We start from the raw sequence: 15,658 nt of genomic DNA, 5'->3' as shown, positions 1-15,658 counted from the left end.
AAACATTACTGTTGAAATTATTGATAAGATTGTTTTGTATAAACAAGCTCTACTTTTTCTTCAATTAGGTTGATGAAGAGACCAGAAACCTCCCTGTCTATCTTGACTCTGGTCGGGTGTCTGTCTACTCCACAGGACAGTTTATATATGTCTCGACTGACTTTGGTTTCAGTGTCAGTTATGGTGGCTCCTGGGAGGTAAACGTTATTGTTCCAGCAGAATACAGTGGAGTTATGTGTGGCATCTGTGGCAACTTTAATGGCCATCCCGAGGATGACTTCCTCACTCCGTCAAGTGATCTGGCACCGTCAGCAGACCAGTTTGGGGCAGCATGGAAGGTTGAAGACAACATCACATGCAGTGACCGTGGGGACAGCAGTCCTGGCCATTGCCAAGATGAGAGCACAACTCAAGCCTTGTGTCAGATCATCAGAGACAATCAGGGCCCCTTTAGCTTCTGCCATGGTTCTGTAGATCCACAGGCCTACTTTGATAACTGTGTGTTTGATGTGTGCATCTCTGGAAACCGTAATGATGTTTTGTGTCGCTCTATCCAATCCTATGTGAGTGCTTGTCAATCTGTCAATGCCATGGTCTACCCCTGGAGAGAACTTGCCTCATGTGGTAAGTGACTGGAGATGTGGCTGAGACATGTAAATAGACCAACGTCAGATGAATTTGTTCTCTATATTGAATTTTGTTCTCCTTTTATCACAAAGATTTAATATTGTACAAACTATTAATTGCATTGAATAAATATTTTTTTTGTTGCATTTCCAGTCATGGACTGCTCATCAAACATCCCAAACAGTCATTATGAGGTGTGTGGCACAGACTGTGGTCATACGTGTGCCAGCAGCATCGATGCTAGTTGTGAACACACATGCTCAGAAGGTTGTTTCTGCGATGAGGGATTTGTGAGGAGTGGAGGACTCTGTGTACCAGTGGAGCAGTGTGGCTGCTTGTATGATGGATTCTACTATCATGTGAGGATTAAAACATTATGTTTTTATGTTAAACCTTATTATATAGGGCAGCATATTATGGCAACATACATCATCTCAAACACTTAAAACACTCGGTGGTGCCATAGTACAAAGATGGTATAATCATAGTATTTGATATACCATATATTTACATTCCATTGCATTTGCATGGTACTCCTAAAAAAACTACATGGTGATACTATGATGCTTTTTTATATGTAAAAATACTCACTGATCTTATTTTATGGAAATGTAAAGTTTGTTGTCATTGTTGATTTTGTAGATTGGTGAACAGTTCTGGGATTCAACATGTTCCCAACGCTGTCAGTGTTTCGCTCCGAATGATCTACGCTGCACTGCATCTTTCTGCCCAGCGGCCATGGAGTGTGCGGTCAGAAATGGACGTCGTGACTGCTATAGTACAATGACCACGTGCACAGTCTGGGGCGACCCCCACTACATCACCTTTGATGGGGCTGTGGCCCACTTTCAGGTATGAACTGGTAAAGTTTTGCAGATAACTGTGTCCCAGTAGTAGGGGACAAATAACTTAACATTCAAGTTTATTCAAAGGAGAGTTATTGGTGTTAGAATAGGTAAACAAGTTTGACTGCTAATGTATTTAACATAATGAAGATATGAACATATATGAATGTATGCAATGTCAATATATTTCTGTGAGGGAAGTGAAAGAAATGAAGACTGTGTGTATTGTGTTAATCCTATCAGGGAACGTGTTCGTATGAGATTGCCCAGACCTGCGGTAACGTTACAGACAGTGATCTGGAGTTCCGTGTGGTGGCCACCAACAGGCACCGGGGGAACATGGTAGTGTCATTTGTTTCTGCAGTGGATGTTTGGTTGTCACAACATGGACAACAGACACACATCACTATTGGGCAGAACAGAAGAATTAAAGTAAGTTACGTTTTAAATTACATACATTTTATATACACTTCAATAGACTTATATACTTCTCTCGTTTTCTCTCTTATGTCGAAATTTTCTATTTCTCCTTCAGGTTGATGGAAATGCTATTGACACACCAGCTTATCAAGTCAATGATCTTGTAGAGGTACATGAAGAGCAGGGATTTGTAATTCTAAATGCATTCAATGAATTCATTGTCCATTTTGATGGACATAACAGCCTTCTAGTCAGAGTAAGCAAAAGATTCTATGGATCTCTCTGTGGAATGTGTGGAAATTTCAATGGTAATCCTGCGGATGACAAAGTGTTGCCCAGTGGAGAACTCGCCTCTGATGACATTTCCTTTGGCCAGAGCTGGAAATCAGACACCAGCATTCCAGGGTAAGAACCATGAGACTGGTTCATGTCCCGGCTGAACCAAGAGTCCTTTCTGTACGGGGTTTGCATGTTTTCCTTGTGTCAGGGTGGGTTTCCAGTGGCATGCATGTTAGGTGAATTAAATGCACTACATTTCCAATAGAGTAAGTGTTAGTGTCCCAGTCACTAGGGTTGGGTCAATTAAGGACTTATTAAAAAACAGTCAAATTGTGTAAACAGCCTACTCACAAGATCAGAGAATTCATTTATAAAGTCCTTATTTGTCTTTGGAGGGTGATACACAAGTGCCACCAGCACAGGATTAGACAGCGTTTTCTGAAAAGTCTGTAGTCCAAAGCTATTATAAATTTCAGGAGATATCGTCCAACATCCAATGTCATCTTTAAAAATCGACATAAGACCTCCACCTCGACCGGTTAACCGAGGGGAGTTGAAATGGAACCAGCCAATCCGTCTAAAGGCCTGACCATCAGGAAGTATCGGGTGAATCCAACCTCAAAGGCCCTTCGTGAAGCGCCGGTAGAATTTCCGGCTGTCGCCCCCCCATGACCGTTGAACACAGACAATGTACGGCACGTATCCGGAGTAAAAGCTGTGCTGAATTACTCTGTGGATGACTTCGCTCTGGCAACCCTGAATGGGAGCAACCAAAATAGTGACAGAGAGATTGGCTTCCAAATGTTGATGATTTCATGCTAAAGTTCAATTTGTTTATTGTTAAACTTTTTTACTTTTGAGTCGCCCATCAATGCCCACTGTAAAACCTCTCCTGAAAATCCTTGCTTCAAAATAAGTGGAGAGTCACTACTTTAGTTTAACATATGCATGAATAGCAAATTATGTTTGTTGTCCACCTGTAAGCTCTTTCTTTATCCAATTAAAATGATAAAATAGTATAGACATATAATTGACCTGAAGTTTCCTTGTATTCTTCAGCTGCGGTACCAGAGACCAGCCCGGTAATGCTGATGAGTGTCCATCCAGGCAGAGGTATTCTGATCTCTGTAGTATTATCACCAATACCACTGGCCCCTTCCAGAACTGCCATCTTCATGTTGACCCTGCACCTTACTACTACTCATGTGTGTATGATCTGTGTCTCTACACACGTGCCAATGGCATGCTATGCTCAGCTGTTGAAGCCTATGAGACAGCTTGTGCCATCTTGGGGACACAGATCTCAGAATGGCGTTCGGGTCTGCGGTGTGGTAAGTCAAAATCATATATCAGCACAGATTATTTTGTGATTTTGTCACCAGTGCTGATGTACAAATGTACGTTTTGTCTCAAGATGCACACCAGTAATGTTTTTTTTTTTTTTTTTTTTTTCCTACATTTATAAAAGCTACTTAAATATCCTAATTGAACTAATTATGCCTAATGCTGGCTTAGTCTAAGCCCTGTCTGTGAAACCAGGCTTATGATTTTAATAGCTGTGATTTTAAAATATAGCAGCGCTACCATTAAGCTTTTTTAGCAATGCTACTGTCCAACACTGCCTGTCACAATGAGGCAGCAGTATATTGGACCTGACCGAAAATCATGGGTAAAAAGTAACCTCTGCTACTCATTTCACATGCAGAGAACTTAGAGGGCATTTATATTGAAATCACACCAGCAATTTAATTCTTATGATCAGGTGGATGGAATGTGAACTATCTGTGGATCTAAATGGCCCATTTAATTCACTAGAAAAAAACTTTTATTACCTTGAGGAATACAGAACTATAATTACTCAGGGGCCCAAAATGTTAAGCTCTGTCTCTGTTAACATGATCAATTACTTTGTGTTGTATTTCATTTATCTGTGTTTTTTTACTTAGATGTGAGAGATCGCTGTTCTGAGCTCAGCTGCTCTGAGGATGAATGGTGTGGGAAGAAAAATGGTGTTTATGGCTGTTTATGCAACGATGATCAACCCAAACCAGAACCTGACTCTTTTGGTTGGTATCAATCAACCAAAAGATATGATTTTTTTTTTTTCATTAATTGCCTTTTTTTTAATAATTCTGACAATTTTTTACTCAGATTCCTTAGAAACTTGTGAAAGCAGCTCTGGCTCCATGTCTGTGTCTCGCTGTCAGCTCTTTGAGGCTGGTTTTCAAGCTGATGTCTTACACCTCAATGATCCCAACTGTAAAGGAACGGTCCGGAATGGCAGAGTGGAATTCCATTTTGATAATGATGAACACATCTGTGGTACAAATCTTGTGGTAGGTTTAACTTTGCATAATCTGTTCAAATCACAGTTTGATCTGACCACTTTATTAGACTTTGAGAAGTCTCTAGAGAGGTCTGTAAGGGTACAGAATCAGACACATTTACTGATCAGCAGGTTCAATATGGTAGGGTTAAGGGTAGGGGTGAGCTTTAGGGACAGGGACAAATAATGTCCCAAAAAGGTAGCATCCATTTATGATTATCGCAGACTGTTTTATAATATGATTCTACAATAGGTGCAAATAGTATCTGCCATTATTGCACTAAGTATAAATACCATCTAACAACTTTTCTTTTTTCTTTTTTTTTACTTGGTGCAAAGAAAATACTGCTATAGTGCAAATAGCTGCTGCCTTTTTAAACACCTTGAATTCAATTTAGGCTCAATTACAAAATGTTATATTTGTTGTCCACAGGCAAACGGCACCCACTTCATCTATGATAACTTGATTCTGGGGACACCGAGGTCAGAAGGTCTCATCAGCAGAGAGAAGATCCTGAAGCTTTCCTTCAGCTGTGTTTATCCTCAAACACAAACACTTTCCATGAATGTGGAAATCAACCCACTGGAGAGGTATGAGTCAAATACAAGTTCTGGATTCAGCAGCACTATTTTTATTAAAGGAGTAGTTCACCAAAACACAGAATTTTTCTCACCCTCATGTTGTCCAAACCATAATGTCTTTATTTGTTCCAAGGAACACAGAATTTTACTGGTCTCACCTTTCAGTGCTTTTAATCCTCATGGGGACTTTCAAGCTTCAAGAAGTGCACAAAATGGTCCATATGACTCATAATGTATATTCCAAATCTTCTGAAATTATGCAATAGCTTTGTGTAAGGAGCTTGAGATTCATGATTAAAAAATTAATCATTCTGGACAGATTTGTGAACTGGTTTCCTTGGAAATATCCAACTTAATAGAGCAAATCACTTATGGACATCATTATTTCTCTACTGAGCTCTCATGAACACGCTAAAGAGAGCTTTAGTCCGGATTTCAAAATTGTCAGTGAATAATGTTGACTGAATTGTCATCATTCTGGGTGAACTAATCCTTTTAGCAGAATAATAACTGTATAAAAGTAAACATACTGTATGGTAATATTCTCTAAACCAAGAATATATAAATGTTTACCCATAAAACAAAGTAGATTTAACACCGATCTATGCCTCATTTCAAAAGCGTTGTGCACAAGACTCTTCCCGCTGGTGAAGGCAGATATCGTGTCCGGATGATTCCATATCAGGATGATGAGTTTACCCGGCCCTTCACTGGTGCAGTGGATGCAGAGCTCAACCAGGAGATGCATGTGGAAGTTCGTGTTGAGGGGGTCGACAGCCGCCAGTTTGCCCTGGTGTTGGACACGTGTTGGGCTACACCTGTGAATGATCCTGATTACAGCCTCCGCTGGGATCTCATCGTTAACGAGTAAAGCAGGGCTTTTTTTAAATTCTTTTATAATATTTTAGCCTTAAGTTAGTGTAACTGATTAATTAATTATTTTGCTAAATAATAATCATATAACTTTTCGGATTGCTTTGTCTTTCAGTATGTCAGAACTAAAGCACAAGATTCCATTTTTTTGTACATGGAATGCAAATGCGTGATGATTTACAGGAGATCACTTTTTTTATCGAATGTCTTTGAAATTAAAGAATTTGTCATTATTGATATTCTCAGGTGTCCCAATCCAAATGACGACACAGTGGAGCTGCTGCAGAACGGCGTCTCGACATCCAGCCGTTTCTCCTTCAGGATGTTCATCTTCACTGCAAACTCCACTAAGCTTTACCTGCACTGTGCTGTTCACCTTTGCCTTCTGTCAAGCAATCGCTGCTCAATGGTGAGTTTACAATCCTTTCATAATTCATAAAATTGTGATGTTAGATTTGTAAGGGTATCTTTAGTAGGCCTACTGTAGTTGTGAAATAATTTTTCAATGTAGGTGGAATATTAGTCTAATTTATCAATTATATTAGCCAGTGTCCCTGTCTGTCTGTTTTTCTGTCTGTGTATATGTGGAGTATCTATAGTAAAATATGATGGGTAAATGGAAAGGTTTATAAATTTGCAGTTTGTAAACCCTTGTTGATCAAACACTAATATAATTAAGGTTGGCATGTTTTAAGATTTAGGGCCAGATTTACTAAACAGGGCAACCTGAGACACATTAAAGTACACAGACACAGCCAGATAATTTCCATCATGACATACTCAATCTATCAAGAGCAGTGCAAATTTGTGTAGAGCCTCAAACAAGCAGAGCTGCTGATAATCAGGTGTGTGAGATCTACTAACAACACAAGTGCAAAATGGGTTAAGACATGCTTTTTTTGGAGCAGTAAATAATGGCGCAAATACCAGTAATTCGACTAGCGCAAACCTTAGGCTACATCCACACGAAGTCAGAGCTTTCCCTAGCCAATCTTTTTTTTGTCCTCGTCTCAAGAAATATCTGCGTACACACACGAAACCACTGAAACCGACTCAAAACGATGTAGTATACATGCCAGATCAGTATTTGGCACTGTAATTCTGCCACAGGGATACACTAAAAATGGAGAATAAGACTTGGAGCATGCGCATAAAGCTTGCGCGCTGTATACAAATTTTAGTAAAGCTTAGAAAAAAAGCTTTATTTTAGTAAAGCTATTAGGCTCAGTAGCTTCTGCAGCACGAACTCAAGCATATAGTCTGCTATTGTTGTTGCTGTGGGTTAACATCATCGTTTCACAAAATATACGGATTGGCTGTACACACGAAAACGCAAGGGCATCGTTTTCAGGTTTATCCACTCTGGGACCCAGTTTAAAAAAATAGCGGTTTCACCTTATGAAAATGCCGGTTCCGTCTGGAAAAAATGCCTATACGATACAAAATGTTTGCGTATACAGCAAAACTCGTCTCCATGTGGACAGGGCCTTAGTATGTTAATGTTCAAGTCTGCCCTCTTCTGGTGACTTTTTACACTCCTTTATGTTTCATGTTTGTGCAGTGATATTTAACAGGGATTCACACAGCTGGATTTTGCTCTTTTCTCTATCAGGACTGTGACTCTGGACACCAGCGGAGAGAGGGCAGGTCTCTGGACTTCCATGACAGTGCTTCCATATCCATGGGTCCTCTGATGTTGTCTGAAGGGAACACAGGTGAACATTTCATTTATTTTAATCATTTTGTAAATAAAGGTTTCTGATGATTTCTGTCATTAATACATTTCACTGTCTTTCATTATATTCCCTGTTCACAGATAAGTGGGTCCCAGACCAAGTGAAGGTATCTGAGGCTTCTTGTCTGTGTGGTTCTCTGATGGTGTTTCTTGTTCTTCTGATGAGTGTCCTGACCATCTTTTAGTGTAGTACCACAAAAAATTTTGCAACATTTTATATGAATATTGTCTAATGCCATTTAAATTGGCCACACTGGTTTTGGGTTTCTGAACTGTTTCATAACTGTTATTTTACTCAATCTATGTTTTGCTCAATCCAATGCTGATGAAGCCTATGATAAATTTGTGATTTGCTCTTTTTTTCTAATGAAACTTACCCACATTCAAGTGTTAATAAAAAATAATTCATGAAGCTAGAATATTTTTTATTTGTTTCTTCTTCTTTTTAAGGCAGAGGCTCTGTTCTTTCTTTTGATATATATGTTCAGACATTAATACAACAAAATATTCTGGGGGCCATAAAAGTTTGTGAAAACCATCAAAAATGCTGGTGCTGGCAACATTAAAAAAAAATAAAAAATGTTGGCGTGGAAAGAGTTAAAAAATGGATTGCAATGCAGTTCAAGGAAATGGTTCTATAAAAGGCTGACTTTAACACTCCTGGTGAATATTGTGATTGTAGACAACTAATATGACTTTCTTTTCTTAAAAAATTGTATTGTAATATTTTATTAAGGCATGTATAAAAAAGGACTTAATGATCCAAAAGGTAAATGAGGAAAAAATAAATTAATACATTTGATGGTTGGCCTCATACTATGTTTTTCCTTTTGTAATCATTTTCTTTCAGTAAAAGAATGAGAATGTTTAATGATCATAGCTTTATCTTTTTACTGCTATATTTACAATTGTTTTACTTCTTTTCCATAGTGATGTTATGATAATATGTCTGAGAAGAGTCTTGCTATTTTACTTTCCATTCTAAAGGCTTTGAATAATTTCACAGTTGAATTGTTCTTTAAAGGTAAGATGTGGTGACGATCAGTCAGTGATCAGGTTACCAAAACGTGTTTCTTTGTATTGTTTTAGTTTTCAGGTTTAGAAGGTGAAGAGAAAATTAAGTTAAAGAGCCAGTAGGACAAAGTGCATTCATTGTGACATATTTGCATAAGTTCTCTATTGTCCTCGATTGACCCTGTTGTGTGAGAGCTTAACATTATTAACCGTTGACCACTAAGACACACTCACTGTAAAAAATCAAAAGTTGAGAAAACTTAAAAGTTTAAGGCAACAAACTTCAACAGATTTTTTAATTTTCTCAACTTGTTTTTGTAGGAGATTTTTGAGTTTTCTCAACTTTTTGTTGTATAAACTGAATACAAGAAGTTGAGAAAACTCAAAAATCTGCTGAAGTTTGTTGCCTTAAACTTTTAAGTTTACTCAACTGATTTTTTAGCTGCTGCATTTATGCAACATTCAGATTAAAAATATTAAATTATTATTATTAATAATAATACAATATTGTTGAATGTTGTATGAAAGTGTTGATTTGACAACAAAATATTACAGATCAAATACTCAAGATTTCTACATTACATTATAAACAATCAGCAATGTCAGTAGTCAACATCCATATTGTGTGATTCAGATTGCAAATTCCTGTCAAACATGTTAAGATAAATATAAGAGCTATTAGATAGAGTATAATAAGTAGAGTATGAACTGCTTTTATATTTAGTTTTAACCTATAAAGGCATTGATTGTGTTCCAGTTGTTCTCTAAGGGTTAACATGCTGCACGTGTGAAAGTCTCTTTGGCCTGGTATGTCATGTTGTAGTATAGCTGGTATATTCAGTTAGTATAACAGGTTTCTGAATGTGTCAGGTAAACATTTGCTTATTTTTCATTGCACATTCATTTACCTTGCACAAAAGCAAATTTATTATGAACATTTGTGGCAAGTACTCTCAATTTCAATTCAATGAATAGACTGAGTTTGTTTAGTGAATAATTAGAGAATCTTCATCCTCTTCAGTGTGTCTCTATAACACCTTTATACATGAGGTTTGAGCTTCACTGAGAGCCAATAGATACAATCAGCTCCTAATAATGTTCAGGTTTCCTGCTGTTCATTCATAGAGGAGTGTCTGTTTGTCTCTATCGATGATTAGGTTATCTCACCACAATTTTCAACCCTTTTACTTTTTTATCACATAATCATGATCTGCTGCATTCTGTATGACTGGAATTAGCATGATTATTTGGCCATTTCTAATAATATGCAGAAACTGCAATCATATTTGCCATTGTGTGATAATGCAAAATAAAATAAAAAGACTATTAATGTAGTGGTGATAGTCATGTACTGTGAGTAGTTCTGGGGAATCCTGATCAACTGCATTTGCAACAGTTACTGGAAAAATCCACTTTGGTGACTTGATAAGAATCAGTCATTGTCCAGTATCCATTCGGGTGGTTTCATAAAAGCTGTGAAATGTGTAAAAACGAGAGTGAACCTGACAATCAGGTTTGACTGCACAAACAAAGAAATATGCAGTACTTCTCATGAGATGCTCATACTGTACTGTAGATCAGAGGATGAAATGTTCTTTATATTGATGCCATGTGTCAAATTTACTGTGCAAATTAAAACTCATTAACTTAATTATAGCTAATGCAAAAAACTTTTTTTTTTTCCACCAGCATTTATTATAACATTTAAAGATACACTCCTGTTCATTGTTAATTCATGTTTTTTCATAATACATTAACTAATATTCATTTATACAGCTTGTTAAAACATTCTCATGCTCTCAAGCTTCTCATGCTCCCCATTTTGACAAGAGAATGTGTAAATGACATAATAATGTCATGACTAATATTAACAAATTAAACCTTATTGTTCAATTCTTTAAACAAATTCTTGACATTAAAGCATTGCACACTTGAAAACTGGTAAATATATTTGTGTGTGTTCTTGTATACATGGTTTATGAGGACACAAATGTGTATAATGACATGGGTATTACAACAAAAACATGGTTTATGAGGGCGCTTCCTGTGTCCTCGTAAACCAAATGGCTTAAAAAACATATTAAACGGTGTTTTGTTTTTTTGTTTTAATTAAAAAAATGCAGACATTTTTCTGTCATGGGTAGGTTTAGGGGTAGGGGTAGTGTAGGGGGAGAGAATATACAGTTTGTACCGTATAAAAACCATTACATCTATAGAGAGTCCTCGTAAACTACATATACAAGTATGTGTGTGTGTGTGTGTGTGTGTGCGTGTGAACATAAGTTTGTACATATGCAGGAATGTAGAACAATTATAAAGAGTGTAATAACTGCTCCTCCAGTAAACCAGTGAATATTGTGTTCACTTCCTCAAATTCTTCCAGAACAGAGGCCAGAGTTGAACATCTTATGAATGAACAATATATAAAACATATGGGCCTATGACATATGCAACATGCACCGACGTTTCTGTTTGGCCTAATTTTATGTATTCTCTGTGGTCTTTGTAAACCAAGCTCCATGACTAGCATGTGTTGCTGTTTCTCATTGTTTTTTTTGTTTTGTTTTGTTTTGTTTTTTTTTTTCTTCATTGTTGGTACCCAAATTTAAAAATACTTTAAAAATACTTTAAAAATACATTACCATGTACTTTAGGGTTAAGGTTTGTGTAGACTGTTTGTTGCATTAAAAATACATTTGATATGTATTTCTGCATTCCCGTTATGATCTTGCTAGGTTGAATATCTCGCCAAACCCCAATTGACCACTGCCTGCATCCTTCCAGATGTTTTAAGGATTGACTCTAATTTAACCATTAATTATTTAAACTAATAATTAATTACCATCATTAAATTAATTAACATGAATCTTTCCAGTGACTCACTGAGTGTTTTAAGGTACTATTTTTGAACATTTACTTTTGAAAAAGTGCTAAACAAATCAAACTGACCCGCCGTCATTCCGTCTTCACATTTATTTTGAGCACATAGTTAAAGGATGTCTTTCCGAATGCAGGTGTACACAAGGAAACAATCAGTTCAAATAACAAATCTCTCAATGTCACATGAAAAATGAAGAACTGGTTTAAGCTATTGTTGAGAAATTCTGGTTCCAGTTATGATCCTCCCACAGTTATTAAAGACACTGATAAGATCGTGAGAGCTGCAGTTCAGCATCACTGTATTGAGCTGCTGAAGAGAGAATCTCACTGAGTTTGCTCTGATCTCAGGTAAAATACTTCTGTTCTATCTCTTTGGGCTCTGAGATTGGCTGTTTTATATATTTTGTAAAATTTGCCTGTTATTTAAGTATCTGTGAATGTTATAATTGCTTTGCAAATTTGCACAACAAAGAAGGAATAAAATATAGCAAAACATAAGAAACAATTATGTGTATGTTGTATATGTGTGTGCAGGTGGAGTTCGTCACAATGAGGTTTCTGATCTCACTGTGTGTGTCACTACTGCTGCTGATTAATGGTGAGTGTTTTATAATCTGTCTGTAAAATCACTGTTTTTTGTTTGTTTGTTTGTTTGTTTGTTTTTATTTGTTTTTTCCAATTATAATTTATTATGCTTATATTGTGTATTTAACATGTGAAATAATCAATAGACAAACAACAGGTACAATCATTCTTTCACTTCATCTAATCTTCAGTTCATCTTGTTTTCCATAAAAAAATGTAGAAATAAAAGTCGTAGAAATAATTCATATGGTGAAAGAGTTTTCCTATTGATATAAAACCTTCTCATATTTTAGCACTTTTTTACACATTGATATTCACAGCAGACTTTAAAAGAAACATTTTATTATTATTTATTTATTTATTTATTTATTTATTTATTTTGCAGTCTTTGCCATTTCTTTTGAACACACTGCAGTTCTATTTTAACAAACAAACGTTTTAAGACAAAACCCCCAAACCAGGCTTAATGTATTTGGAATTTGTGACATTTATGAACTGCACAAATCTCAAAAACTTGTTAGGTTTTTTTTATGTAATAGCCTATTCCTTTTTCTTTTTTCTTTTTTTTCTCCTTTTTTTTTTTCATGTTATAGCAGATACAACCACGGAAACAACAACCATGGAAACTGCAACCACGGAAACTGCAACCACGGAAACTACAACCATGGAAACTACAACCATAGACATTAGAACTGGTAATATAATGTGCTATATTTTTCTGGAAGATTATTTATTTATTTAGGAGGCTTAACATGTCATATAAAACCTACAGTATGGTAATATATATATATATAGGCATAGTGAAACATCTAGTTTAAATATTGCTGTTTATTTAACTGTGTGTGTGTGTGTGTGTGTGTGTGTGTGTGTGTGTGTGTCCATACGTTTGTACATATGTATGTTTACAGAGGAGACATTACTGTCGGACACATTAAAGTGCATCACATAGCCTTTTTTGAATGATGACGAGCTTCTCCTAAAATGTGCAGTTGAGGAATTTAGATCAATTGTAAAGAGTGTAATAACTGCTCCTCCGATAAACCGGTTAATATAGTGTTCACTTCCTCAAATTCTTCCAGAACAGAGGCCAGAGTTATAATTGAACCTCTTATGAATGAACGGTGTTGTTAATACAAACAATAAATAAAACATATGGGCCTATGACATATGCAACACACATCAACGTTTCTGTTTAGCCTAATTTTATGTATTCTCTGTGGTCTTTGTAAATCAAGCTCCATAACTAGCATTTGTTGCTGTTTCTCTTTTTTTATGTTTTGTTTTGTTTATTTTTTATCTTCATTGTTGGTACCCAAATACTATACACCCATTTGCCTAATGCTAATCTAATCTAAAGTAAGGAACAATCTGGGGTGCATTTCCCAAAAAGCATCATTAAAGTTAACTTTTTTCCCCCCAGTTGCAAGCAGCATAAACCCTACTACTGTTATAGTAGATACAACCACAGTCCAAACCATGGAAACTGCAACCATGGACATTACAACTGGTAATTTAATGTGCTATATTTTTCTGGAAGATTATTTATTTATTTAGGAGGCTTAACATGTCATATAAAACCTATGGTAATATATACAGGTGCTGGTCATATAATTAGAATATCATCAAAAAGTTGATTTATTTCACTAATTCCATTCAAAAAGTGAAACTTGTATATTATATTCCTTCATTACACACAGACTGATATATTTCAAATGTTTATTTCTTTTAATTTTGATGATTATAACTGACAACTAAGGAAAATCCCAAATTCAGTATCTCAGAAAATTAGAATATTGTGAAAAGGTTCAATATTGAAGACACCTGGTGCCACACTCTAATCAGCTAATTAACTCAAAACACCTGCAAAGGCCTTTAAATGGTCTCTCAGTCTAGTTCTGTAGGCTACACAATCATGGGGAAGACTGCTGACTTGACAGTTGTCCAAAAGACGACCATTGACACCTTGCACAAGGAGGGCAAGACACAAAAGGTCATTGCAAAAGAGGCTGGCTGTTCACAGAGCTCTGTGTCCAAGCACATTAATAGAGAGGCGAAGGGAAGGAAAATATGTGGTAGAAAAAAGTGTACAAGCAATAGGGATAACCGCACCCTGGAGAGGATTGTGAAACAAAACCCATTCAAAAATGTGGGGGAGATTCACAAAGAGTGGACTGCAGCTGGAGTCAGTGCTTCAAGAACCACTACGCACAGACGTATGCAAGACATGGGTTTCAGCTGTCGCATTCCTTGTGTCAAGCCACTCTTGAACAACAGACAGCGTCAGAAGCGTCTCGCCTGGGCTAAAGACAAAAAGGACTGGACTGCTGCTGAGTGGTCCAAAGTTATGTTCTCTGATGAAAGTAAATTTTGCATTTCCTTTGGAAATCAGTGTCCCAGAGTCTGGAGGAAGAGAGGAGAGGCACACAATCCACGTTGCTTGAGGTCCAGTGTAAAGTTTCCACAGTCAGTGATGGTTTGGGGTGCCATGTCATCTGCTGGTGTTGGTCCACTGTGTTTTCTGAGGTCCAAGGTCAACACAGCCGTATACCAGGAAGTTTTAGAGCACTTCATGCTTCCTGCTGCTGACCAACTTTATGGAGATGCAGATTTCATTTTCCAACAGGACTTGGCACCTGCACACAGTGCCAAAGCTACCAGTACCTGGTTTAAGGACCATGGTATCCCTGTTCTTAATTGGCCAGCAAACTCGACCTTAACCCCATAGAAAATCTATGGAGTATTGTAAAGAGGAAGATGCGATATGCCAGACCCAACAATGCAGAAGAGCTGAAGGCCACTATCAGAGCAACCTGGGCTCTTATAACACCTGAGCAGTGCCACAGACTGATCGACTCCATGCCACGCCGCATTGCTGTAGTAATTCAGGCAAAAGGAGCCCCAACTAAGCATTGAGTGCTGTACATGCTCATACTTTTCATGTTCAAACTTTACAGTTGGCCAAGATTTCTAAAAATCCTTTCTTTGTATTGGTCTTAAGTAATATTCTAATTTTCTGAGATACTGAATTTGGGATTTTCCTTAGTTGTCAGTTATTATAATCAAAATTAAAAGAAATAAACATTTGAAATATATCAGTCTGTGTGTAATGAATGAATATAATATACAAGTTTCACTTTTTGAATGGAATTGGTGAAATAAATCAACTTTTTGATGATATTCTAATTATATGACCAGCACCTGTATATAGGCATAGTGAAACATCTAGTTTAAATATTGCTGTTTATTTAACTGTGTGTGTGTGTGTGTGTGTGTGTGTGTGTGTGTGTGTGTGTGTGTGTGTGTCCATACGTTTGTACATATGTATGTTTACAGAGGAGACATTACTGTCGGACACATTAAAGTGCATCACATAGCCTTTTTTGAATGATGATGAGCTTCTCCTAAAATGTGCAGGTGAGGAATGTAGAACAATTGTAAAGAGTATAATAACTGCTCCTCCGATAAACCAGTTAATATAGTGTTCACTTCCTC

The 15,658-nt window shown here is 36.8% G+C and overlaps 1 protein-coding gene across 7 annotated transcripts in view; it reads left to right on the top strand.

Annotated features, from left to right (window-relative positions):
• Positions 1-15,658, top strand: part of LOC127523249 (alpha-tectorin-like) — a 124,152-nt gene that overhangs the window by 57,903 nt on the left and 50,591 nt on the right. For 3 of the 7 annotated variants that reach the window (XM_051913752.1, XM_051913748.1, XM_051913751.1), the window contains 11 exons: positions 69-624; positions 781-986; positions 1,270-1,479; positions 1,716-1,904; positions 2,008-2,297; positions 3,231-3,502; positions 4,118-4,237; positions 4,323-4,507; positions 4,931-5,088; positions 5,701-5,946; positions 6,199-6,361. The exons of 2 other annotated variants lie outside the window; for them this stretch is intronic. In XM_051913752.1, coding sequence (XP_051769712.1) covers positions 69-624; positions 781-986; positions 1,270-1,479; positions 1,716-1,904; positions 2,008-2,297; positions 3,231-3,502; positions 4,118-4,237; positions 4,323-4,507; positions 4,931-5,088; positions 5,701-5,946; positions 6,199-6,361 — 2,595 coding nt within the window. Of the gene's footprint in view, positions 1-68; positions 625-780; positions 987-1,269; positions 1,480-1,715; positions 1,905-2,007; positions 2,298-3,230; positions 3,503-4,117; positions 4,238-4,322; positions 4,508-4,930; positions 5,089-5,700; positions 5,947-6,198; positions 6,362-7,564; positions 7,668-7,768; positions 8,490-15,658 lie in introns of those variants that run through there. 2 more of the 7 variants (XM_051913750.1, XM_051913749.1) reach the window with 2 other exon arrangements.

This window comes from Ctenopharyngodon idella, chromosome 12 (assembly GCF_019924925.1).
Source record: "Ctenopharyngodon idella isolate HZGC_01 chromosome 12, HZGC01, whole genome shotgun sequence".
NCBI classification, from domain to species: Eukaryota; Metazoa; Chordata; class Actinopteri; order Cypriniformes; family Xenocyprididae; genus Ctenopharyngodon; species Ctenopharyngodon idella.
This window is presented reverse-complemented; position numbering and strand designations above follow the sequence as displayed.